This window comes from Mustela putorius, unplaced genomic scaffold (genome assembly GCF_011764305.1).
Source record: "Mustela putorius furo isolate JIRA1106 unplaced genomic scaffold, ASM1176430v1.1 tig00000580_pilon_pilon_pilon, whole genome shotgun sequence".
NCBI lineage: Eukaryota > Metazoa > Chordata > Mammalia > Carnivora > Mustelidae > Mustela > Mustela putorius.
In genome coordinates, this window is record NW_025421423.1 from 13453119 (window position 1) to 13480701 (window position 27583).

The 27583-nt window shown below is 48.0% G+C and overlaps 1 protein-coding gene across 4 annotated transcripts in view; it reads left to right on the plus strand.

Annotated features, from left to right (window-relative positions):
* The window catches only part of PALM2AKAP2 (PALM2 and AKAP2 fusion), a 446433-nt gene that overhangs the window by 215807 nt on the left and 203043 nt on the right, over positions 1 to 27583 (plus strand). For all 4 annotated transcript variants that reach the window (XM_045081684.1, XM_013053849.2, XM_013053842.2 and 1 more), the window contains 2 exons: positions 21652 to 21766; positions 22865 to 22886. In XM_045081684.1, coding sequence (XP_044937619.1) covers positions 21652 to 21766; positions 22865 to 22886 — 137 coding nt within the window. The remainder of the gene's footprint in view (positions 1 to 21651; positions 21767 to 22864; positions 22887 to 27583) is intronic.

Consider the following 27583-nt stretch of genomic DNA (forward strand, 5'->3'; position numbering starts at 1 on the left):
CAGAACTTACTGTATCGTAACACACGTGAGATTGTGTTTTGCTCTATTCTCCTCTAGCTTCAGTTTCCCGGAGGTGAAGAGCATGTAGTGTTTACTTTTGTATTCACAGATCCTAGCACACTGCCTGGGACAAAGGGCTTTCACTTATATTTAATGGAAAGGAGGAAGAAAAGACTGAGGGCAGCAAAACGACACACTCACAGTCACTCTGAGAATAAACCCTAGTAATATTTCTCTTTGCACAGGCATTTCCAACTGCAGCTTGGGCCTTTGTCTCTATTCCTTTGATTGACATGTAATCATGAAAAGGAAAGAGTATTTTCTTGAGAAGGCTTTCCTTTACATTGAAGTATGGACAAGTACTGCTGTGAACAAACATCCATGCTCACAACTGATTGCTCTATGGTGGTTGACATAACATTCATCTGGAACAAGATTATTAAAAATAGGTTCATTGAGCATAATACCTAGAAGTGGTAAGGTGTAGGAATTGTAGAAAAGGGGACTGAGTCCTCTCTCTTGCCTTTATGAATCCAACAGTCTAGGTGCCTGATGGCTGGTGTACACATATGGCAGTTGCTGGGATATATCATACCTGTTCTCAACATAGTTCAGAGAAAGGAATGATCATTGAGGGGCTTAGGGTTTGGGCTTTTGCTCCAATGGGATTTCTAGGACTGATGCATTCACTTAATAATCTGTTATTGAATATTTATGATGGAAGCTGAACTAAGTTCAAGATAGGCAAATGAAGGTAGACACAATTATTTATAATCCACTTAGTTAAAATGGGAGACAACTCTTTAACGTCTCTTAACTATGAATATTCAGAAATTTCCAGAAGCTTCTGGACTTAGGTTTCTATTGGTCTTGAATTTGATGTTAGAAGGTCCCCTTCCAGGCACCTGGGTGGCTCAGTGGGTTAAGCCACTGCCTTTGGCTTGGGTCATGATCTCGGGGTCCTGGGATCGAGTCCCGCATCGGGCTCTCTGCTCAGCAGGGAGCCCGCTTCCCTTCCTCTCTCTCTGCCTGCCTCTCTGCCTACTTGTGATCTCTCTGTCAAATAAATAAATAAAATCTTTTTTTTAAAAAAAAAAAAGGTCCCCTTCCAAGAAATATTTATCACCCAGAGAGGGTTAACTTTGACTCTAGACAGTACACTATCGTCCTAACACAGAACATTTAATACCTGAATGTTGTGAAGCAGTTATGGTTCCACTTTTCAAAAATAAAAGATAGTAGGTCAAATTTAATATGCCTTGATTCAGTAGAAGGAAATTCCAGGCTCGTGGGAAACAAGCTATGAAGGCTGTGTTGGGATGGGCACTGAATGGCCGCCATTGAGATGCTACAAAGGCTCACGGATATCATTAGATACTAGCAGACTGGAAAGTGGGGACCCTTCCTTGACCTCCATGAGGCCTTGGCCCCTTACAGCCACATGTTGGGTCCCAGCTCTAGAGCTGGGCTTGAGCTACTAGATGATGTAGTCATTAGAGACCGTGGCCACAAGCCTGCTGGAACGGAGCTTAACGGGCGAGGCCAGCTGGCTGTCATGGACGCTTCATTTTGACTAAGCTCATTTGGCTCTTCACAGCTCAGCCACCTGTTGTAAACAGCTGAAGGGGGCCTGGCTCCATTGGGAGGTTGTCACTATCTCTGGTATGTTGTCCCTCCCTGGGAAGAGAAGGGTGTGTGGAAACGGAGGACAGTAAACAGTTGCTTCTCTCCCAGAGCCACTCTTTTTGTCAGAGGCAACGGTCCAGGCATGGCCAGGCGCGGGTGGTCCTTCTGCATGGGATCTGCCATCGCTTTGATGACAGGATAGTCTCAGACCTAGCCATAGCGGCAGCTCTGCAGAAAAGACTCAAATAGCAGGCTGGAACCAGATCACAGAGGGCTTTGTACGCTCAGCGGAGGGATTTAGAATTTATTCTAGAAGCCATGGAGCATGACTGAAAAGTTGCAGAGCAGGAGAGTTGTTACAAACCCAGTGTTGCAACTAGAGAAGGAGAGCGGTAGGTGAGTCAAGCAAGGGTAGACTGGGAACCAGCTGGGCACGTGGCCCGCATAGGTTGAACTGAGCGGGCTAGAAGACATTCCACTGACACAAGATGGACCAGGACACAGCACAGATGAAACAGGTCACTCAACAGTCCCGTGATCCTCACTCACACCTGGGCCAGAGGAGGCATTACAGGAGCTGGCCAGGGCTCTAGAGACTTCCCAGGCAGAGGCATTGCTACACCATGAAGGAAAACTTCCAATCTTGGAACCACTTCTTGCCCAGCCCGATTGTGTATTTTTTTTTTCCCTTTTTTAGTCTTGGCAACATCGTGGGCCTGAATAGAGTTCTACCAGGGGTTCTCATCAGGGGTTCTTCTTCTCCCCCAGACCCTGGGGTTCCAAAGGCTAAGGAGGGGTTTGTTATGGAAGCAGTGAAAAGAGTACGTTCTTCGACATCAACTGAACTTGGTGTGAATCTTGGCTCTGTGCCTTATTAATTGCCCAGGCCCTTGGGCAAGCTACTTAACCCATCTGCAAAGCAGGAATCAATAACAGGGATCTCATTTGGCAGTTGAGAGATTTAACTTAGATAATATATGTAAATCATCTAATCAGTGCTGACTGCATAATGGCTTCTCAGCTCCTGTTGGTATCCTTTTGTCTTTCTTTCCTAGCACAGAGTTTGTCTTCTGTGGATCCTGTTTCCCTCTAGCCAGAGGCCGAGCCATGATGGGAGGGATGTTCTCAGAACAGGGGCATCCTTCCTTATGAAGTCAGTTCAGCCATACCTCATTTTACTTGGCACTGGCTCCCAGAAAGACTGTACAGTGAATTACCATTTCAGTGCAGGAAAGTAGCTGGATACCCCAGGTCTAGTTTTGCTTGTAGTCCTTTGTTCGCTGAGATATGTCACCACTGAATTCTTTTATATACATTGACTCTGAGTTTAATTCATCTGCCTGTGGAGCGCATCTATGAACTTACTCAGCCACTCCTGAACAAGCACTCACAGTAGAAGACCCCACAACCCAATCGCAGAGCCTGGTAGTCTCTCCCCAGATTCTCACCACGCCCAGGCCCTGGCTGGACTTGGAAATTCAAGATGCCTATGACCAGTTAGCTCTGGTGGAACCTTCTGTCCAGGAGGGAGCACAGTTATACCCTTACACTGGCCCTCATGAGGGGAGAACTTGGGGGAGGAAGTATGCACAAAGTACAGGCCTTGCCTCAAGTCCACAGCTAGCCAGGGTCTACTTTGTGCAGGTCCTTCTGTTGGGTACTGGGGTTCCTAAGATGACACAGGCTCAGGCTCTGTACTTGGAACTTCACAGACTTCATGAACCTCATGGATTAGATGTCATTCCTGGCCTTGGTCACTGGGTTACCAGATGTACCGGGGAAGAGCTGCTCCTTCAGGGAAGTGTTGCACCCCCGAAGGGAAGGACCAGGACACACAGAGTGGAGAAGTGTGCTAAGACCGCCTCAGAGAGGGAGCCACCCTCCGGGGCCTCACTGCTACTTTGCAGCTGTGGGAAGAGCCATGGGCCTCGGGGTCGGTGTCTAACCCAATGACTGGCCTTCAGGACACTATGGACATTGTGCTGGGATATATTGAGATATTGATATATTGAGATTTTGATTCCCAAATAACCACACAGTACCAAATCTCCAGAATGACAGCAATTTCCTCCTAGAAGCTTTATCTGAATTCCCAAACTTACTACCTTAGTTTGTGATCTATGATGATTATCACCTGCCACTAGATGGCGCCACATGCACACACAAGCCACTTCCACGGAGAGCCCTTGAAGTAGTTTTTCTGATTTTTTGTTTTGTTTTGTTTTGTTTTTAAAACGTGTACACACACATACATACAGGCACAAAATCTTAACTTTTACCATCTTTGAAGCTGATAACAAATTTACTAGTTTCTCCTTTAACATTCAAATGCTAGAACTTACATTCTCTGAAAAATTGGTTTAACATAAAAAATCTGTGGGTGTTCTTAGATCCTCTGGGCCATAAACTACATGATTAAGAAAGAAATTAGATTTGAATATCTTCTATTAAATAGTATGTTTTGGTTTGCCTTGTAAAATAATCCACACAGTGTTTAACGGAATAATCTTTAAGTTCGAGTTTTTTTTAGTAATGCTTACTTTAAGCAATAGTCTTTAAGTTCAATTTTTTTTTTTTTTTAAATAATGCTTACTTACTCCTTGACAGGAAGTGTTCTGAGATATTTTAAGTGTTTTTTTTTTTTTAAAGATTTTATTTATTTGACAGAGATCACAAGTAGGCAAAGAGAGAGGGGGGGGGAGAAGCAGGCTTCCCCGCTGAGCAGAGAGCCTGATGCGGGGCTCAATCCCAGGACCCTGGGATCACGACCTGAGCCGAAGGCGGAGGCTTTAACCCACTGAGCCACCTGGGTGCCTTGAGATAATTTAAATGTTAACTTATTAGTCTTCATAGTGAAATTAGCTCTTCTGTACCCATCATCATAACCATCCTATAGACAAGGGAACGGAGATGGAAAAAAGTGGAGAGCTTACTCCATGTTTCAACGAGGCTAATCGAAGTCCTGATCCTGGCTCCTTGGCACTGCATCCTGCTGCCTCCCACTGGCCTAAAACAATCAGGAGGGGCTTAGCAGAAATCCAGTTGTGGGTGGCAGGAAAGATAATCAGATTCTGACTTCTCTTTTTTCCCTCCTTTCAATTTTCTTCTTGAAACCATAGAAACAAAACAGTGCCTAATTGCTACAAAAAGAACTTGGTGTATTACACAGATGTCTTCTACTGTGATTGTAAAACTCTCAGACGTGCCCAGGAGGTGTGTGGTCCTTCCCTCATTCACCCAAAAAGTTATTTATTTGGAGATCTCCCAATAAATCCGCCCTGCCCTGTCACAGCTGAGCGTCACCATGAGGTTTCCCTGCACTTTCAGCAGGTGTCTCGCCCTTGGCCTCAGGATCCAGAAATACTAGACAATGGTAGGAAAGCTGCAGAGGCCGGACCACAGCTGAAGGGGAAGATGCCAGTGTTGCCCCTGCATAAGCCAGATCTCCAGCACGAGGCAGATGGGTTTTTAAATCATTATTTTGGAACACAGCGTACTACTTCCGGATCCAAGAGTTTCCATTTCAAGTGGCCAATCAGATCATCCCTCCAACAGAGGGCTTTAGCTAAAAAGCGCAAGTCTCTGGATTACACTTTAAAAAGGGCGTTCTTCTTCCTTGGACCCGACGCGAGCCACTTTGGTGTGGCTCCTAAGAGCTTCTCCAATTTGGCTTAAGCAATGCTGTCCGACCCGGGCTTTGATCCCTAGGTGTGAATCATTCTGTATCTGGAGGTTCTTTCTCCTTGGCAGGCTCTTGGTATAAAGAAAATTCTGTTTTCCTTCTAGATTTGAAAACCCAGCAGGAGATAGCATTCTCATTTGACTTCTTCATAGGCTAGCTGGTGAGAAACAGAATTCGGGCTGATAAGTCTACAGGGATAGAGTTCATCAGAGAAAGTATGTGTGACTTTATTTGTAGCTCCTCGAGTTTTTGTCTCAAAACCTCATAAATAAAGATCGGGTGCCTGACTTTCTTTATCCTCTGTAGGGCCTCCTTGGGACACTGGTCCACGCAGCAGCCTCCTGCCAGGTTTCTCAGAGCTCTGGCCAAGGGGGCTGATCCACCAAGGCCATTCCATTCCTAGCTGACCAGCCTCTGGGGCAGCAGGAGCATTCATGAGTCAGAGATGGGGGATGTAGCTGTTTCTGCCTCAGAATCCTCTGTGCCCCTGGGGCCCCATAGGGCTCTCTTGATGGCATTTGGACAGATTGTATTATATCTGCAAGAAAGAAAAATGACAGGGGGGCTGTCAGAGGGACTCCTGTGAACGTGCCAAGGGAAACCAACAGTGTGGAACCACTTTGTGCAGTCCACACAGGGCGCGCGAGGAGGACAGTGTTCAGTGTTCACTCAGCCTCCCCGCTGTAAGGGAGAGGGGAAGCCTCAGCATTTGCCCAGCCCCGTGAGGGTCCGTTAGTCTGTTACTCTGAGCCCTTTTCTGCTGCAGCTACGTGGGGCCTGTGATACAGCTAGTTGGGCTAAGGCCTGATTTCTCTTGCAGGAACTCATGGGTTTGGACCATTTCAAAACTTGGAACTTCTTAAATCGGGGCCTCTGGGTTCAAATTTATTTCTGGGGCAACACTGAACCAGAGACTATCAGAAAGGGACAGAAATGCTGGCTTGGGCTGTATTTCCTCCCTTCCCCAAGATAGGCACTCTCTGATACCTCTGATGGTTGGACAGTCACAAGGAAGTGACCTAGAGAGGAATGGGCGGGAAGGTGAAGCCCAGAGTCTCACTAACCCATACAGACTCTAGCCACAGGGCCACCACAGTCTACTTTTGGGCCTAGTTTCACTATTTAATGTGCTCATCTGTTTCAGCCCAGGCCGTAGGGTCACGTCAGTGCCAAAATTTGATTTAGAAAGACCTTGATGTCCTTGGAATATAAAAATCAAGAAATGAAACCCTTTCTTGCTTTCCACAGTAGGTCTTCTCATCTCTTGCCTGGATAACTCCTAACTGGTCTTTATGGTTTCATCCTGTAGCTCTTCTACATATCCACATCCATTCTCACACAGCTGCCATAGTGATCTTTCTAGAACATAGCTGATCCAGGCACTCCCATAAAACAAACAGACAAGAAATTTAAGCGGTTTTTCTGTTGCCTTCAGTATCAAATCTAAACCCCAGAGGTGGGGTTCCAGCACCACGTCATCCTGGACCTGACCCTCCCTGTCACCCTCTTCCATCCCGAGCACCCTTGGAGTCCGTCATCTGGTCTGACAGAAGTCCTCCCTCCCTTGCTTGAACCCTCCTGGCACACTGGGCCCCTTTGTCCATGATAGTGCCTTGGCCAGAAATGCCTTCTAAGCACCCCTCTGTCTTGATACCTTTTCTTATCCCTCAAGGTCCCACTGACATGTTCCCAAACCCTGAAATCCTGCCCTCCTCTCCCAGTCCCTCAGCAGTCAGGATGTCTTCTTTGCATTCCTATAGTCTTGTGGAGCTCCAGTTTGAACTCCGCTGAGCAGGGCTGTATAACTGTTCATACACTGGCCTCCCCATCAGATGATGAGTTTATTAACTGTAGAGACGCGGCAACTGTCACTGTACCTAGCTCAACACATCCTTGATGAGCAACGAGTGAGGAATCCAGAATATTTCCTACCTCCCCTCTGAGGCCAGAGAGACCCAAACGCTGTGGTTTCTGCTCAGCCAGTAACCACCCCTGTTTTGATTTCAGACCCTTTCCTCCTGGCCAGGTGCCTGATCTCAGAGTCTCCTACACCTCAGCCCGTAGCCATGACTGTGGCCCGTGGCTTCTGAGAGGAAGGGGCAGGGCTCCGTGGCTGTGTCTCTGAGAACATGCTGGAGAACAATAGCGGGAAGTGTGCAAGTGGGAAACAATCACTGGGCTCGGCCCATGTGGAGGCGCTTCCTGATTGGCTTGATTTGTTCTGAGCAGGAACTCTTAGAATAACTTTGGAATTATCCCAGTGGGATGACAAATTTCTCCACAGAGGAGGAACTGTCACCTGGTAAGATCAAGCATGGAAAACATGGTTACCAAAAACAAAAAACAAAAGAAACAAACAAACAAAAAGACACAATAAAACATAAGAGGACGGTCCCTTGAGGAAGATGGTTTGGGTGTGCCAAGTCTCCCAGCCCCTCCCATGGCTCCTGGGGCCAGCATCCTTCTGAGATGCCCCTTGAGGCACAATTCACCTGTCACCTGTATCTTCCAGATGGAGAATGTTCTCTCCTCCAAGGCTTAGAGGCCAGAGGTGCCTTCTGTCCTTTGTTGACTTGTCAGGCAGCTCATGGAAGCTTGGACTGTTGGTGGCCATAGGCAGCAGGGCCCCTCAGAACCCCATGCCTGTGGTAGACATTGATGGAGCCCTGGCTGTGTGCACAGCACTCCTGGAGGCACTGTGGGGGGCGTAGTAATACGCCAGATGCTCTTTCTCCTCTCAAGGAGCCGTGGTTTCCAGACCATGTTCTGTTCTGTGGGCAGGCCCAGCCAAGGCAAGGATGGGGTAGCAGAAGCAGGAGGGTCTCCCAGTCCACTCAGGCCTCAATCAGAGCCAATCTATCTGATCAAGACATTGGAAAAGAAAACTCTACACCAGTAAGAGGAAATACAGCTGTTAGAGTGGGAACAGTTTCATTTGTCCTTGGAAGGAGGCAGTCCAGGACAGCCTAATACCTACCCTAGGCTCCAGCAATAGGCAGACCTAAGTTTGGATCGCAGCCCTGCCCCTCACTGTTGATGGGCCACCAGTTCCCCAACCTCTCCAAGCCTCCAGCAGACCATCTATCAAGTGCAGATGATAGAAATAGCTACTGTGCAGTTTGCAGAGAACTGAATGATGCCTATGAAAAACGTAGCACATTGTCTGGCTCATGGTAAATGCTCCATAAATGTTAGCATTTTTACCACTACTACTGTTGGACATTAAATAATTTTTTTTCTCTTGAATGACTCATTAAGACGCAAATTCAAGTATCTGGAAAGCTCCATCAGTCTCCTCAGCGTAACCTCCCATACAGATAACAGGCAAAAATAAGTTGATTAGCCCCAGTCTGGGCATTGATAAACGCTGTGGCTGAAGCCATGTGGGTCCGCACACGTACACACATACACACATACACACACACGCGCGCACGCGCGCGCGTTCTCTCGGGAGCTAATGGGGAACTCTAACTCAGCAGGAAAGCTATCACAGAGTGCTGGATTTAAACACAAACAATGAGTAAACAGGGATTTGGATGAGAGGAATGTGCCACGTAAACAATTTTCACAATCCGATATGAAAGCCCAGATGCTTCCTGCATGAAGGGCAAACCCAGAGAGAATCACAGGGCAAGACAAAGTAAATGCTGAGACTCTCCGTCATTCTGGCCCAGTTCCTGCATAGCTGTGTGCCCGGTACCTGTAGTTTTCTGTAGGTGAGCCCCAGAGTAAAGAACAGTGCATCACACATGCACACACACACGCACACACACATACGTGGGGTCAGGGGAAATGATCTATTTGAGAGATATTTGAGTGAGTGAAAAGTCTAGAAACACAGCAGTTCCCTCCTGCATTTTCTGATCTCAGAGAAAGCAAGTAAGACAAGTTGCTTCTCAGTCTGTTCTTTTTACTAAGTCTTGAGTTTCCATTAATTTGAATTTATTCTTTCAAGAATCATTTTTGACTGAAGGCATTGAGCCAAAGGGTCTGCCTTGAGGCTGCTGCCAGTTGAGAAACAATTTACACATTCACTGAAGTGTGTCTTTTTTCCACCAGCATTTCTTGAGACTTTCCCTGAGCCCTGTTTCTTGCTGGATGTAAACCAGCTCGATGCTAGAAGCCATATTCGGAGAAGGCTAAAGAAGAGATTGTTATTCTCTTTAAGAGTTTTGCAAAAGGGATTTGGGAAAGGAACCTCCAATCCATAAACAAGTGATTCAAATAATGATGGGAGAAAATCGGTGGTAGAAATATGTCCACATGGGGCATCTGGGTGGCTCAGTGGATTAAGCCTCTGCCTTTGGCTCAGGTCATGGTCCCAGGGTCCTGGGATGGAGCCCCTCATCGGGCTCGCTGCTCAGTGGGGAGCCTGCTTCCCCTTCTCTCTCTGCCTGCTGTTCTGCCTACTTGTGATCTCTCTCCGTCTGTCCAATAGATAAATAAAATCTTAAAAAAAAGAAAGAAAGAAAGAAAAAAAGAAAGAAAGAAAGAAATATGTCCACAGGATAAGGTGGCGAAAGGAAGGGCAACTTCATGGGACAGGTATCAGGGACGACTTCCAGAAAGAGACGCTACCCAAGCAGATTCTTAATGTGTAGTAATTACCCAGGGGAAGGGGAATGGGGAGATAAGGCAGTTCAGGCAGAGGCAGTGGTAGGAGCAAAGGTGTTGAGGCAAGAAAGAGTATCCTGTGTGCATGGATCTTTAAGAAAGTCATGGTCCCGGAGATAAGTGGGAGGCTGGGAGTCTGTAGACTAAGGGACTTAGAGCAGAGAGCCTGTGAGGAGTTTCTAGCAGGGGCATGCAACTGGGGTGTCAGATTAGCGGGCGATAAGACTGGGTAGGGGCAAAGAGATTGATGGGAAGGTTGCCGTAGGCATTAGGGAGAAAGAGGAGAGAGCTTTCACAGGACTGAGGAGGAAGAGATATGGAAGAGATTTGTGGGGCAAATCAGCAGGATTTAGTGCTACTACACATATGTGGTGATTAGCAGAGAGGGGCAAGTCGGAGGTCAAGATAACATCCAGGTTTCTATCTTAAGTAGAATGGATTGGTACCAGGAACTGAGGTAAAGGGGCGCCTTTGTGGCTCAGTGGGTTAAACCCTTTGCCTTGGGCTCAGGTCATGATCTCAGGGTCCTGGGATCGAGCCCCACATCGGGCTCTCTTCTCAGCAGGGAATCTGCTTCCTCCTCTCTCTCTCTCTGCCTGCCTCTCTACCTACTTGTGATCTCTGTCTGTCCAATAAATAAATAAAATCTTTTAAAAAGGGGGGGGGGACTGAGGTAAAGAATCCCGGAGGGAGGAACAGCTTCATGGAGAAAGAGGAGTTTGGTCCCGCCTGTGTTGGGTTTGGAGTACCTGTGGACCGTCCCCGTGGAGACCCAGCAGATGCAATTGCGTACAGAGGCTGGAGTCTAGGAGAGAGGCTGAAGGTACCGGTTAGGTAGAGGTCGGCATGTCGTGGGAATCAAACCATGAGCAGTGACGTACGTCATTGGCCAAGGATAAAATGTCTAGCGAGGACGGTGAGCCAGATGAACACTGAATAAAGGCGGGAAGAGGAACACATCGAGAATCTGGTGTCATGGCCTCTGAGGGGGGAGGAGGAATGGTCCACAGTAGTTTAAACATGGGAAAGCTAATAGATTCACCCGAAGAGTATCCGTGAGACTCCGCTGTTAGGACGTCACGGACGGGAACAAGACCAGAAACAACACGGTGGTGGGGGCAGAAAGTAGAGGGGAAGCAAGTTGGACGGTGATGGGTATACGAGGGGTTTAAAGCAGCCAGAGGTGAGTGCCGTCAGGGGAATCTGCGAGAGAGATTCAGCAGCAACTCAAACAGGATGCAGGGTCATAAGAAGTTCACCTATTTTTAATGTGAGAAAATATATTCTTGTTTGTGGACTAAAGGAAAGGAGGCATCTGGGGAGAGGTTGAAGCCATAAGGGGAGGGGATAATTGATGACGTGCCATCCCCGAGGAATCTGCAAGGTCAGGTGCACAGGTAGAGGCACTGGCCTTGAACAGGAGAATCTCTGAGTCAGAGTCGGGAGGCAGAAGGCTGGGATGAGACGTCTTTTCTCTTTTGACAAAAAGAGACACTTCTTGGGCTAGAAAGGGTTTAAGCCACTGAGAAATGTGTTGCTTTGAAAGGAGATTCATCGTACTGTCGTGTAATCAAAACTCTTTATTTCTGATGAAAGAGGCTCAGACAGGAATCACACCCAAGACATCAATGCTCAGCACAAGCTTGGACGTGATTTCCTGTAGCAAAAAATCACCAGATTCTGATGGTGTGAGCCATGTGATTCCAGATGGAATAAACACAGAAGACAGGGGGAGACAGGCTGGTCTCTGTGGGATAAGGAAAACTTAGGAAGAGAGACATTTGCATTCATGTTTATTTGGGATTCAGTTTGGTTGCACCAACGTCAGTAATGAGAAGTGTTAATATGTCCCAGCTGTATACTTAGATCAAGAGATAAGTCAATCTAATATTAATTTTTTTTTGCTCAATGTATATACAAATTAGTGTATCTGGAGGGGGGAAAGTAGCAAAACCAAGCCAAGATTAAAAAAAACATATTGAAAAGTACTATCTCCAAGTTAGTTTCACTATGGAATCCTTGAAAAGTGTGTTCTTGCCTTGTCTTGATTTTCATTCACTCAACATATATGTACAGGGACCAAAACAATAGATAGTCCTACATCTCGGTAAGTCTGTCCTCAGGAGTGGGGTGGTACAGATTAGGTTGGGTAGGGTAAATACATCTCTAACACTATGATCAGATGGTGTATACCAAAAACTTAACAGGGCTAGCAATGCTATGGGGTGGGGGAGTGAACACAACAGGTTAAAATGACTTAAGAAAAACATTACTAAAAAGACAGGCTTTGGACTGGGTTTTGACTGTTAGGTATGTTAGATGACGTTGAGAGTAGGGAGTCATTCCTGGCTTTTTCACAGGGCGGCGTATTATCTGTTCTGGCTGGAACCGTGGGGGAGAGCATAAGGCCGGGAAGGGGTTAGAGCAGAGCCTGGAGGGTGTAAACTTCCTGCCTAAGAAGTTTGGGTCCAGGAAAGAATGAATGGAGAGCCACCAAGAGCTTTTGAACAAGGGAAAGGATATGAGCTGGATTTTAAGAATTCTTGATGGCACTATTCTCTTCTCTGCCATTATTTCTGTCTCAGGGATGACATGGAAAAAAAAAAAAAACCGAAATGGGCATGAATTTCCACTGACACCTTGCAGTCAGGGAAGGTCCTGTTCTGTTATAAGGAGAAGTGGAAATCCTCTGTTTATTTAAGAGCCATTAACCTTTTTTTTTTTTTTTTTTTTTGGTCATAGTAAAATACCAAATGATCTGGGGTGGTTCCAGATATGCTCATCTAAGTAAAAGGAAGCTGTTTCCTTGCAAATTGAGTCACAAATGAAAAATATTTGGGGAGTGCCATAGAAACAAATGTACTGTCTTCCTGAAACATGGAAAAGGAATTTTGTAGCATCTATCTGTGTGAAAACAAAGAATATTCTTCCCAGTGCTCCACCTAGACTACAGAAACAGAGACTGAGGTATTGAGAGAGACAAAGAGAGAGAGACTGGGTAGGAGAAGGCAGGTGTGGGGGGCAAAGAGAGACCGGCTAAGTATTCTACGAATGGAGGAGGGATCAGAGGATTAGGTCTCAGGCAGAACTGAGGACCCAGGAAGCTGGAAGTACTGGGGCACTCTTCAGAATCCTGCTGGGGGAGTATCTCCCACTTGATGTTTCTTCTTTCTTGGGTCACTTCTCTCAAGAGGCAGACTGGGCAAGAAGAGTTCAGGCAGACTCGGTTAGTTACATTTCTACTCCGTGGCTAGGGATGTGGGACCTTTTCATCGGTGAATGGTTCCACCAAACCCGTGGAAACTCCAGAAGGACTGTGGATTGAGCTGGTTGTTGTTCCCAGAAGTCAAGGAGCGGGGATCCGGGACAAGCACAGTTCACAGCAGCTGGGACCCCCTTAGCCTCTTGTCACACTCACTTCTGAACCACATACGATGTGGATGTGTCTTCTGTTTCCATCGTGTAATTGCAACTTCATTGTCTTTGATGAGCACCATATTGTTAATTAAGTCTTACGTGTCCTATGAGCAGCTCAGCTGGAAAGTTGTTTCAAGTATACACAGATAGCAAGGACTGCCTCTCTCTCGCCTTAATTCAGCAAGCAAAGGCTCTGAGAGTCCGAGTGACACAAACATCACAGTCACAGCACACCAAAGAGATGCTAAGATATAAGACATGGGTGATTATCCCTGAGCAAAACGCAGGAACTTCCCTGCTGAGCCTTTGGCTGGGGCAGGGATTTGAGGTAGGGCTGTTGGTCCAGCACAGCTTCGGCCAAGCCCCATTGACAAGAGTTGACAGGCAGTGGTGAATTCCAACTTTGCCAATTGCTTATTCTTCCCTCCTGCTGCTGCTGAGTCATTAATGAGGCTCTGGGCTGTGATGAGCTCCATCCCCACATCGTCAGCGGACTTCTAAGAGCGCAGCGGACTTCTCAGAGCGCTCATTCAAATTCAACCCTAACGTCTTGTATGGGTTAGAATTAAATGTGGATACAGGTAAAGAGGTCACCGATAACACTGGCTTAAACATGATGCTCATATCTCCCTCCAGTAAAAATCCACAGGTGGGCAGTCAAGACCAGTCTGGTGGCCATTTCTCTGAATTCCTCAGGGACCCTGGGCTGCTTTCAGTTTCTCCCTCTCCTATCCTTGTCCTCAGAGTTCGAGATGGTAGTTCGAGCTCCTCCTGCACACATGTGCGTTTCAGGCCGAATGATGAAGGAAGAGATGGAGAAGGAAGGGCTAAGGAAGGTTCTAGGATCTTCCTTCTAGGGCTTCCACTTACAGCCCTTTGGCCAGAATCCGCTGTACGTGGCTACAAAAGAGGCTGAGAAATGCGTTCGTTATTCTGCATGGCTGTAAGCTTAGCTAAACCTTAGGGATCACTCTGCTGTGCGAGAAAGGTTGGAAATCGGTGAACAACGAACGGTCTCGGTTACGGGTTCCCTTGTGCTGGATACACAAAGATGTGGGCAGCCCTCCTCTCCTCTGAACACAAACATTCTTCCTGAGGTTCTTGTTCTGGGAGGTTGGCCAGACGGGCGCCCCACTTGACTGCTCAACTATGAACCTGTAGTTCAAGAGAGGAGAACAAGACCTCTTAATTCGGCGGCCCAGCCATCCGCCAGCCTCTCCCATTGTTCTGGGAGAATTTACTGAGACTCAAAAGACATGGCAGTGAGCAGCCGTGTTTGGCCTTTCACGGTTTGTGTGTGTCACCCTGGCTCAGGTTTCTCAGTGGAGAGGAAAACTGCAAAGGTTCACTCCACTGGCTTAGAGCTTCTCCCAGAAATAGACCTGGGCGCCTGGGTGGCTCAGTGGGTTAAAGCCTCTGCCTTCGGCTCAGGTCAGGATCGCAGCGTCCTGCATCGGGCTCTCTGCTCAGCAGGGAGCCTGCTTCCTCCTCTCTCTCTGTCTGCCTCTCTGCCTACTTGTGATCTCTGTCAAATAAGTAAATAAAATATTTTTTTAAAAATACCTTAAAAAAAAAAAGAAAGAGACCTGTGAACATTTCTTTACCACTCTTGCCTCAGCTGACTCAGGGCTGAGTTCCTCCATGGGAAAGCCCACAAGCCCCCGTTCCTCTTCTTACCTTACTTGTCTACTCCTCCCACCACCCCCCTCCCCACTCCTGGGCCCCAACTCATATCATCAATGCCCCCTGTCCCACTGGGTGGAAAGTTCCATTTGCCTGGGTCTTCCCATGTCCCCGAATGGGGCCCCTAGAAGTCATGGTGTTTGCTGAACTTGACCTCTGCACTTCCAAACAACAGCACTCAGACAGCGAATGCTGCAGGGGAATGAACGTCACCTAAATCGGGGCACTCCGATCTGAAGGTCGGCGCTGCCGGAAGAGGGAATGGACTGCCTTTAGAGGTGGTGAGCTCCCCGTGTGGAGAGGATTTCAAAAAAGGGGTAGGATGACTGCTGAGTGGAGTACCGCTCGGGGCTTCATGTTTCTGAAAAGCAATTAGATTACATAGCTTCCATTCCTCGCCTGACCTTCTGTGGGCATGAAAAATACATTGTGTTGCATTATGCATTCTTCAGGAAACCAGGGCAAAAAGAGGAAGCGGTCATAGGGAGGTAGTGGAAAGCCGTGGCAAAGAATACCAGTGCTCCAGCCAGACCACCAGGGTCTGAATCCTGGTCCCACATTATCTTTGTGACCCTGGGCAAGTCAGGGACCCTTCCGCACCTCATTTCCTTCATCTGTGGACTATTGTGAAGCTTAATGCTTGTAAAAGACTTAGACACAGCGTCTGGCACGCAGTCAGCACTCAGAAATTATAGTCATTACTATTGTTGTTGCACACAAGCAATATATATGTAACCCACACAATATTAGCATTCTGAGTATCGTAATGATTATTCTCACCACCACTGATGGAGAAACAAAAACACAGCATACCACAGGGACCAGGCAAAGTCCTCTGCAGGCAGTAAGACTAGTGGAAACCCAGTTTGTATTGGTCTGTACTCTTTTGGAGTGGACTGGGAGCCGCCCACACGAAGGAAACATTTACTGGCTCCTGTAAGTAAGAAGGTTAGAGGTGTAGCAGAGAGGGTCAGGGGAAAGAGTAGTTAGAGCATCCACGGCCCAGGGTCCCTCTCAGGCAGCCCCTTCCTTGTTGGAGCCTTGTTTTCTCCCACTTCAGAGAAGGGGAGGTCGCTCCTCCCCAGAGCCCTTCAGATCTATTTATTTCTGGGCCAGACGAGGCAGAGCAAAATGCAAGCACCGATTGAGCCAAGGGGAGGAGCCATAGGGAGGGGCCAGAGGGATGCGGGATAGAAATGCTGAGGACCTCTCTGGGACCATCATGCTGGGCCGTGTCAGGGTAGAGCTGGCAGTACCTAAAGAGGCCATATGAGGCTACATGCCCCTGGGTGAGAGCGGGGACATATTCTGGGCCGTGGCCTGTACTGTCTCCTTGGCCTGGCATGTCTTCTCTTGTTCACTTGGTGAGTGCATCCTTCAAGGCTCAGCTCCCATGTCACCTCCTCAGTCAAGCTTTTCTCACAGCCCTCTGGCAGTTGGAAATTGCTTTCGGCTGTGACCTCAGCAGGGCCTTAGACTCCTACAAATCTGGAGCTAACAGTCCAGGTGCCTTTTGAGTTGACTTGTGACATTATGTGTCTACCTGGCAGTTTTGGTCACTTGACCGAGGTCTCGGGAGCTGAGACCGTGGCCGACCTTGCTCTCTGTCCCTGAGGCTCTGGGCAGAGCCTGATGGGATGAAGGTGCTTGCAGAAAGCTGGATGGATGAATGCATACATGGATTTTGAAATGAGAGTGACTGATGGGCCTCACAGAGCCAGAGGTCTTTCGTATCTTCCTGCTGGGGAAGTCTGTTGGGGTTAGGGGGACTGTGTAAGGCCATCTGGCCATGATTGGAACTTTATCCCCAGTAAATTAAACCTGCACAGGTGCAGTGTGTTCCCTCTGCTTACGGCCCATTACAGGTTGCTTTGTGCTCGGAGGAAACCGAGCGAGCCGGTCTGAGGCTGCCCTGTGCACCTGGATCAGCCTTAAGAGCCTCGATTAACCTGGCGTGTAAATTACACTTCCTGCCCATTCTTTATTTTTAGCTCAGCAAGATCTACTTGACTCCTGCAGGCAAGACTGCCTTAGATTTCAGTCATGAAACTACAAAGCCGGGGCATCTCTAGCCCGGCTAGGATGACTCTCATTAACCCCACGATGCTCCGTTTCTTGGGACGCTCCCCAGCTCTGGGACTTAGGTTTGCCATAGAACGATGGTGGCCTGGGCCATTCGGCGCCCTCAGGACCTGGCCCCAGCCCACATGTGCACTGGTAGGGAAATCTGCTACTCGGACCGGACCTGCCTACACTTAGCCAAACTGTCGATTTCCCACGTTCATCCCCTTGGAGGGAAACTCATTTGTTGTTGCTGCAGAAGTCGAGTTTTGTTGCTTTCTCTCCCTTTCTCTCCCCCTGTCTCGTTCGCTCTCTCTCCTCCTTCTCAGTTACACAGTATCATGACCCAAATCTTCAGTGCTTGACCTATATAGCTGAGAGGTCTGAAACCCGCAGCACCAGGGGCAGGCTATGGAGACAGTCGGTCATACGGTGGGCATCCGTCCCCGGAGGATTCTTAAACACTTGGTGCTGCTTCACTGGGAGACGAGAGCAACTTAGAGTCAGCCTTTCCCCCGCACCCCTTTATTCAGCCAGCCATTCTTAACACGATTTTGTTTATTTTAGAATCCCCGGCTCCGAATCCAGCCACACAGGGTCCGAAAGTGTTAAATCCACACTGGAGTGTGTCCTTTTAACCCTCCGGGGACCCGGGAGAAGCTGGCTCCTTTCCCGTGCCCCAGTCTGTGAAATGCTGCCTTCTCAGCACTAGGTCAAAGGAGGGTTTGTTTGTTTTTTTTGTTTGTTTAAAGCCACTTAATGTTTTATTCTAGTTAGACAAGGAATATATGATTTTTTTAATTGGGGAAAATATTGAAAATTATGAAGAACAAAATTAAACTTTCCAATACACCATTACCCAGAGGCAACTACCGCTGATGTTTTCCTATTTTCTCAATCTTAACTCCTCATGACAGAGGGGCCTGTATTGCTCCAGATTTTTCTGAGGATTGGGGAGAGGAGGGTTGAGGGTAGATTATATTCTTTCTAATCTTACAGCTTCAGGCCTTCTTGGGCTATACACACACATATTCCAAATTTATATATATTATTGGAATATGTTTTATTAGGATATATATAGTCACAGGTATATGTCATATAATACATATGTATATAACATATATCCATATAATATATAAATATTTGAGCTCTATCAGCTGTTGCCGTAATAGTACTAAATGACTACTCGCAAACTGTGGGTTTTTTTTTTTTTAAGCTTTTATTTATTTATTTGTCAGAGAAAGAGCACAGGCAGACAGAATGGCAGCCAGAGGCAGAGGAAGAAGCAGGCTCCCTGCTGAGCAAGGAGCCTGATGGGGGACTCCATCCCAGGATGCTGGGATCATGACCTGAGCTGATGGCAGCTGCTTAACCAACTGAGCCACCAGGCGTCCCACAAAGTCAGTGGTTTAAAACGAATGTCACTTATCATTGCTCACACTCCAGTGACTACACTGGTATTTGCTGATCTAGGCTGGGCTCCGCTAAGCAGCTCTAATTTCAAGTATAGGTCCGACTGGGCCTGGCTTCTTACTCTGGTTTGGGCTCCAGTCTACTCCCCATGTGTTTTTCCCGAGGCCAAGGCTAGAGGGACAGCCACTGAACAGAGAATCTCTTCTCTTGGTGCCGCCAAGGCACGCAAGGACAGAGCCAGCTCCACAAGCATCTTCAAAGCGTCTCCTGTGTTGTGTCTGTTAAAATCCCAGTGGTTAAGGCAGATGACATGACTGAGCCCTTCGTCCAGGGGCAGGGAAGTACAACCCACCCACCATGCAACGAAATCACGTGACCAAGACCAACATCAGTGGGTCAGGGATGTATCCACTTCCCACGGAGGTGAAGAGGGGAGGGAGGGAATATGTTTGAGACTGATAGACTCTACCGGCGTCCCACATACCTGCTGAAGAACTCTGTCCGCTGTGATTCAGTCTGCTCAGAACACAGCGGGCGAGTACTCTCACCCAGTCTTCTCGGGAAGCCTCCTCCAGTGTTCCTCTACCCATTGAGCTAGCTCCGTTTCTGGATCATCATGCCCCATGCGTGTGGTTCCCGTTGCACACTCATATCCCTTTCCATGATTCCCACAGAATAATGTACACAGAGGTGGGGAGGAGATTTTGCGGCACATCTGGAACAACAAAGTTCTTTTTTTTTTTTTTTTAAGATTATATTTATTTGACAGAGAGAGAGATCACAAGTAGGCAGAGAGGCAGGCAGAGAGAGAGGGGAAAGCAGGCTCCCCGCTGAGCAGAGAGCCCAATGTGGGGCTCGATCCCAGGACCCTGAGATCATGACTTGAGCCGAAGGCAGAGACTTAACCCACTGAACCACCCAGGTGCCCCTATCTTTTTGTTTAGATGTCTGTGTCACTCGGCCCCGTCTCCTGTGGATTCTGTTTGCATCTCAGCCCGCACGCAGCCTCTCAAATCCAGGCTTGCTGAAGAACTCATCTTGGCCTCAGCAATCCTAGAGGTCTCATTTGGCTGAGCCATGTCTTTTTGCAACTTGGTTTCGTTTCTTTGACTCTTTTGACATACATTACATTGAGCACTTGAGCCTTGCAGCCCCACGATGAATGGATTATCTAGAGGGGGAGATGAATGATTTCTGTGTGCTGTCGTGTTGGGTTGAGAGTTGCTGGACCTCAGCACTATTGAGATTTGGGGCCAGATAATTCTTTGTGGTGGGAGGCTGTTCTGGGCATTGTTGGGGGTTCAGCAGCATCCCTGACCCCACTACCCACTAGATGCCAGGGGCACCATCCCCACTCTCCTCGAGTCGTGGACAACCAGAATGTCGGCACACATTGCCAGATATCACCTGGGGGAAAAGATCACCTCGGTTGAAAACCATGGCTCTAACATGTAGTAGACTTGAAAAGACCTCTGATAAACCAAAATAATGTGCTAATAAATGAGGGCAGTGTTATTACCTGGTGCTGCATCTGTGAAAGCCTCCTAGGCTGGCTGGTATCTGTGCTGAGACTTCAAGAAAGGTTAGGGTTTTGAGATGGGTTTCTTGGAGGAGGGATTAACATGGGGTACAAATGGGCAAATACGGAGTAGCTCTTGTCCAGAATGTAGACCATGTTGGCATGGGAGGCTAGCTACTGGAGGGCCACCTAAGTTGTTATAAAGCCTTTCACTTCTCCCAGGAGTGAAATGATAAATATATCTGTGTTCGTTTGGAGGGAAGATGATTGTACGTAGAGTTTGTCTTCATAGCCCAAAGTAATTGCTACAAAGTCTCATCCATCGACAAGTCATTTCTCAGATGTCCACGAAGGAAACCTTTAAGGGGCACAGTGTATCCCTAAACAGACCCATGCTTGTAGCTTGATGTCCCTTACCCCTCTGAAGATCTCACTCTGGACTCCTCCTCTTAGGTCTTAGTTGAACAAGCTTGGTTAGCCAGTTCCCACCAGCAGACGAGAAGATACAAGTGGATGGTGGTAGGACAGATACAGATACGCACAGACTCTGCAGCAAAGCTCTCAGCATGGCAGAGGGGAAAGAAACGAAAAGCAAAATTGAATGAGCGGACAAGTATGTTCAGGCCAAATAAATCTTTAGGCAGGGGAACATCCAACCCTTCATAACCCTTAGGACATTGCTGTGTGACAGCACCACCTAGGATGCCAACTGATGCAATGTTTCGCAAGGCAGGAACTATGCGAGATACTCTAGAACCCGTGTGGTAAGAGGTTAACCCCACGGTCAGGAGTAGGGTCTAGAGTTTGACTTCTGGCTTGAGTTCTTGTCTCAAACCTCTGTAGCAATCAACTGGCCCCTTAATTTTGCCAAGCCTTACTGGTCTCATCCATAGAATGGGGATTCCCTACTCAGAAGGTCATCGGGAAAGTTCAATAAAATCCACTGTGTGAATTGTGAGCTCTGTTCTCGCCACGGATTTAGTACTCAATAAAAGCTAACATTTAATACTGTCATTTCATTGAAAGAATAAGCGACTGAGACCTCTCCCAGATTGAAACTGTTCTGGAATATTCCCAGGGTCTCTTGTCAGTGCCCGGTTTTCCCTTTCAGAAAATATCTAGGATGTCCGTGACAACTGAGAAAGTTCCAGTTGTCTCAGTTACCCTCCCCTTCCCCCTTCTTTGGGGCAGAAGAGGACGGGCCACTGAGGGCGATGACAGCAGGCTTGCAAGGATATTGCCCACTAGCCTGTGGCAACCTATTTTCTTTGAGAAAGAAGAGCAGTTGTTCTGAGATGACTAGAAGAGTAGGAACCTATTTTCCTTCGGCCCTTATGCCCTATTTTGTGCAAGAATATCTACCGCCAGATTAAGAATGGGCACACTAACAGAGATCCAGGGGGAGACGCCCAAGCATATCACAAAGCAGTGGCACTGAGTGAGGGGCGGTCGCTCTGGGATGTTTTCCTTTGATCACTGTCTGCGACCTGGCAGAGCTGAACACACAGGGTGCTCTGTGGGGGTGCTCTGGCCTGGTGTTACACCAGGAGACAGAGACTGCCAGGAAGTCACCCCACAGGAAGGAGCTGCTGGCAGGACAATAAAGGACCCTGTTCTCTGTTTGTGTGTTTTCCAGGCTGGAGCAGGAAATACAAGCGCTAGAAAGTGAAGAGTCCCAGATATCTGCCAAAGAGCAAATCATCCTAGAGAAACTAAAGGAGACAGAAAAATCCTTTAAGGACTTTCAGAAGGTAAAAAAACAAACAAACAAATAAAAAACCAATGTGATTTCTCGAGATTATATCCCAGGGGAAGTGAGCACTAGCAAATTGGCACCAGTGGGGACAAGGCCAGTTAGTAATGATGAGATGTCGGAGCCCCACACACACTCCATGAAATGCGGTGCGGGTGTGTGAGGACCCTGGCCATCTCCGACCCTGACAGTGGCCTATAGTCAGTCAGGTGTGGGACCACCCGGTCTGCTGGGAAGCACAGACAAGAGCCTGTAAATCAGCCCCATCAACCTATTATCCAAACCCTTCATATGCCTGGTTCCTAAAAAGTCCTCTCCCCTTGGACTTCAGAATTCCTAAATCAATTCTTTTTTTTTTTTTAAGATTTTATTTATTATTCATTTGACAGACAGAGATCACAAGAAGGCAGAGAGGCAGGCAGAGAGAGAGGAAGGAAAGCAGGCTCCCTGCTGAGCAGAGAGCCTGATGCAGGGCTTGATCCCAGGACCCTGGGATCATGATCTGAGCCGAAGGCAGAGGCCTTAACCCACTGAGCCACCAAGGTGCCCTCCAAAGCCAATTCTTATGAAGCAGATTAGACCTGCTCCTTGTGGCTTCCATCTAAATCTTTCCTTTATAAAAAGACCAGAGGCAAAAACCATATCCAATGGATATGAATACCGAATAAACAGAGTGTAGACACTATGGAAACAGGTGGGATCGTGTAGCACATAGGAGAGAACCCATAAAGCCAGCAGTCTCTGAACATCTCAGGACCTTCCTTCCATTTTGTCACCCAGCTACCCAGACCGAAGAAACAATCCAACCAAATTAATTTTACAATGGGATTTTCCGATGTCACTTCTCCCACAAAACCAAGGGTATTTGCTGGGTAATTGACATAAATCCCTACCAGGAGAAACTCAGTATGAGGTGGAAATGACAAAACTTTCCCTTAAATTTCAAGATCCCAAACAAATTTCCCAAAAGAAAAGAGAGTATTGGGTTTATGCACCACAGTCAAATTCTGGACCTGGGGGAGAGAGACGGGTTAGATGGTTGAGGGATTATGTCCCCACATGTGAGTAACGCTCTGCCCTGCTTTTGTTTCCACAGAGCTTCTCCAATGCGGATGGAGGTAAGTGGAAGTGTTCTCTGCCCCCATTCTTTAGAAGAATCTTATCCCGGTCAGCTTAGTAGGTTTCACAAACACAGTCTCACTGGGAGACGTGATGTGTTGGCATGTGAGGCCATCAGAAAGAAGGAGCAGCTCTCTGTGCTGGGCCCTGAGGAGGTGCACATCCCCAGGCTTGTCTGCCTCCTTCTTCAAGGATGGTTTCTTGACTCACCATTTGTAGTCTTCTACAGTTGGCCTGGCTCCTCCCCTTCCCGTCCGGTCCTCCAGGTTCCCTGCTTGGGCCTTTCTTGGAAAGCTGCTCCACCAGGAGTGCTAACATTGGGACCAGGTCCCTGGTGAGAATGAGCCCATTGGTGGCCAGGGCTCCAGGTCACGACAGACATCAGAAGGCCATCACCTGGTGTTTAGGTAACTTTTCTAAGGCCTGTGTTTTCACTCTGAATCAGAAAACTGCCATTTCTTCAGCCTCCCAGGGTAACAAGGCTGGGCAGAACTTCCCTCCTTGTGTGGCGACGTTGGCCTTGAACCCATGAAGGGTGGGAGTAGGGCCCTGGCTTCCTGGCCCCGTCTTGGCAGGAGTGGTTCTTTCTTCTGTTCCCCCTTCCCTTCCATGGCCCTAACCTGCCTCTACTGACCTTCCCTGTCGCCTGTAGTCAGGTGTGGGACCACCTGGGGTGGTGGGGGATGAACTTGGGGTTAGGGGATGAACTTGAGGTTGTGTATTTCTCGTCCCTCACCTTGCTTCCCTCACTTAAGCTACAAACTCATGAAAACCACTCTATTTGCACTTTCACTATGGCCTTCAACTAGACTTGCTTTAAAAGGCCGGGACTTGTCAGAAAGATCAGATGCCATCTGCTCTCCTGATTCTTATAAGGTCAACCTCTAAACTATGAAGAAGATCAGGAACCAGAATAAAGGTTGGCATCAGTGTTTTCTCAGTGTCATTTGTAAATATAAGAGCAAAGACTTATAAATGCGGAGATAGGTCATGTATTTTTCTGGATTAGCAAAAATATTTGCACTGAGGATAATTCTGACTTTAGCCAGAAAAAAGTATTATTTTATTTTATTTTATTTGGTGGGAGAAGTTGGTTTCTAGCAAATAAAAAAGGAGGGAATCTGGATTTTGGGGCCCCAGGGATCTTGGGGAAAGTAGTAAAGTAAACTTCATGTTCCCAGCACAAAAGGGCAGAGACAAATCAGGGCCAAACTAGTAGGGACTCCTGGGGGAGGACCTATGACATTCTAAAGCCTTCTCCAGGGTGTGGCCAAATCAGGGGTCTTGTTCTGTGCTTTGGGAATAGAACATGGAGTGAAGAGGTGGTCCCGTGTCTTTGGGGCCTAAGAGATGGCAGCCGGGGAAGCACAGTGGGCTTCCCTAGTGCTAGGAAAGACCTGAGGCAGTAGACATAATAAGCAATCAGTCAGTAAGTGTGAGGCTGGAGTGGGGCCATGGGACATGGGCCCTCAGACACCTACATGCTGAAAGGGTACACACTGACCTTTCATGCTTTTACCTCTTTTTTCCCCCTCTTCTTTCTCAAACCAGAATCTTCCCTAGACTTTTCTATATAATTAGGGAAAAGAAGGAGCCTGAATGTCACATCTCTGGGAGGGCTCTGTGGGGCATGGAGACCCACATAGCTTATGACTTGTTAACAAGCAACACAGAAGGCACGTTATAAGCCCTGCGTCTTTCATTTTCAACATGAGCTTCTTTCATTTCCTCCTGCATCACTTCCCGTGATGGGCATCCCTTCACCCAGCAGCTCATGGAAGTGGGAAGAAACTTGATTGTGACTAAAAAGAGCCTACAGAGAAAATTGCTCTGCTGACTCTGTCCTCAGTCACTTTTTGACAGAGGTGACCTCGGGCTCCAGGATGCAGACATTTTAGGGATCTCGGGAAACAGTCAGGGAAAGCTTTCTGTGGTCTTACTGGTCACCCTGGATTATGGCTTCTGCCATCTCTTCTTATTCCTCAGTCTGCGCGTACCTTTCCATCACACCACATCTACTGGCAAAGAAAGAAGTTTGAAGGAAGGACCACATGCTCCAAGAGTGCGGTCAATGTTTAGCTCAAATTGTCGTCTGAGAGTACAAAGTGAAGCATATCCAGTTGAGAGACCCTGGAATATCTGATTCATTTCCCATTCTTTGGTTTCAAAGGCCAAGACCCTCTCAGAATCAACCATGTGTTGTTACTAAGAACTAACCACAAAGTGTCATAGAATAATAATGCCTTCAGAAAAATACCCTACTTCTGAAATGCTAACTACAGAATCCAAGGCCAACTAGGATTATAACTGTGCAAGATGGTACAGATAACCAGCAGAACATCCCTAGTTTAATGAGGTGCCAAGGAGATGGCTGCTGGCGACCCCGCTTCAGGTCCCTGTGCATGTCCCCCTATGCATGTCAGAGGACGTGAAGGGACAGCACTGCTAAGTCTCCAATGGCTTTGGATTGCATGGTCGTCCTGGACATCAAAAGCAATGTATTCCGATCTTGAGTAGAATTCCCTGGCCATGTACATTCCGACCCCCCTCACTTTCTCCCCACCCCCATACATTTTTTTTTTTTTTAAGATTTTTATTTATCTGTTTGACAGAGAGAGACACGGTGAGAGAGGAACACAAGCAGGGAGAGTGGGAGAGGGAGAAGCAGGCCTCCTGCAGAGCAGGGAGCCCAATGCGGGGCTCGATCCCAAGCCCACGGGATCATGACTCAAGCCAAAGGCAGATGCCTAATGACTGAGCCATCCAGGCTCTCCCCCCACTGTACACTCCTGTTATGTGGCAGAGCCTTCATCAGTTGGGCGGGTTGTTACCACCGCCTTAAACTGGCAGAATGTCTTGCGTAACTGTTATTTTCCATGTAGCATATGTCTTGTGATAACTGCTCTTCACCCACCGAGGAGCTGGGGTGAAACCTTTGGCCAGAACTGGCAAAGGAGCATGTTGTCCCAGGCCTGTCTCCGCCCTCGCTGTCTGAGACCGATCTTGGGTTTCCATCCCATCCGGGTCTGCGGGGGCCGGAAGCCATCCCCACATCAACCCCTTCACAGGCACTGCTGGGAAATCTCAGTGTCTTCAGGTGCCCGTAAATCATGCGTTCCGAGGAATGTTCCCTTGGTTTCTCCAGCTCTGTCTGTGCGTGTCTTTTCTAGTCATGGTAAATATTTCAGCAGCACAAGGAGCACTCATGTGACGTGTCTACCTTGGCAGTGACCATTCTCTGCCTTCTCTGACCATAGACCACCCTGCCTTTGGCAGGAAGAGGGCAGGTTACTGACTGAGTCCGCGTGAAGAAATTCTTCCCAAGGAGGCTCTGGAGGCCCTGTTACTTATTCCTGGTGTTGGTCTGTTGGCTGCCTCCCAGTAGCACAGATTTGTGTTGACTACTTCATGCTATCTTGAGGGGGCTGGCTGCCTCGTTCTCCTGGAACCCCATCCTCGCCACTCCCTCATCTCAGCGGGAGTCTGCGGTCCCCACCTTCCAAGAGCTGTAGTCCTCAAGCTTGTAACCAGGGACCTCTGGGCAATGGGGTTGCCACCCCAACCCACACTGGGCAGGGAGCTGCCTTCTGGGGGAGGCTGAGGCAGAAGCACTGGAATCCTGTTCTCTTTCTGAGGTAGATGCCCCTGCCTGCAAGTGTCTCTTGTTTCTGGATGCTAGAACTTTCATTATCAGATGCCCCAGAAACTCTCTATTTAGCATAGAATGTACAGACACACAGGGGACCAGTCTGGGAGTCCTCCCCTGGTCCCAGTGGCTTGAACCTTCAACTCATTTGAAGCAGAAAGATTTACTGAGCTTGCATTCTACAGATTTCTGGAAACACTCAGGGAAAACTCAGAAGCTCTGCAGATCTGCCCTGGCCACCTCTTGTCCCCTGCACTGTTCCTCTGGCCCCACACTGCTACTCAAGTCTTCTTCTGGGCCACTGTCAGCAGTCTGTCCCTACACCCTGAGGAGCAGCTCATCTCAGGCCTCTGCTCTCTTCTGGTCCTGTGTTGTATGGGTTGGGACCCAGACTCTGCTCACAGATTCCCACAGTGAGAGTAACCCGAATTCAGGAATAAGAGAGAATTATGTACAACGTTAGACCTGTGGACACACCCGGAACCCTTGACTCAAGCCAAGCCCATCTTCAGGGAATCTCCATAGGCTACCTCATGACTATCTCCCAGTCCATCCTCATCATCTCAAAGGCCCAATTTCCTTCCTTGCAGCAAGAGGACCATCAGTCATGTCTGTCGACCCTCCCACACATATAAGGCCCCAGACAGAGATGGTCACTTGAACCTCACCATGGCCAGAGGCCTGCCTGTCGACTCCTGATTTCCTGTTCCTTCTCTCCCAGTGGTTGATATGGAAAAATCCATTCGCTTAGTGAAACTTCCCCCTCCCCCCATACACACAGAGCGTGTTCCTAAAAACATAACTGTCCAATCTCAGCACATTCTGGATCGTTGACCCGCGAGTCCGCAAATGGTCTAGTCGGTGCAGAACCGAGCTGATCCTAATCCGCATCTCAGTCTAGTGTCTGGGTCCTCTCCAGCATGGAATTGAAAAAGGGAACAAGATATCTGACAGAACGAAGGTGATATCAGTGGGGACCCAGAGGATAGGACGGATGTAAGAGTTGTGAAGGAGGTGGAGGCTAGGGGCTGACCTGGTTGTCAAGAGAGG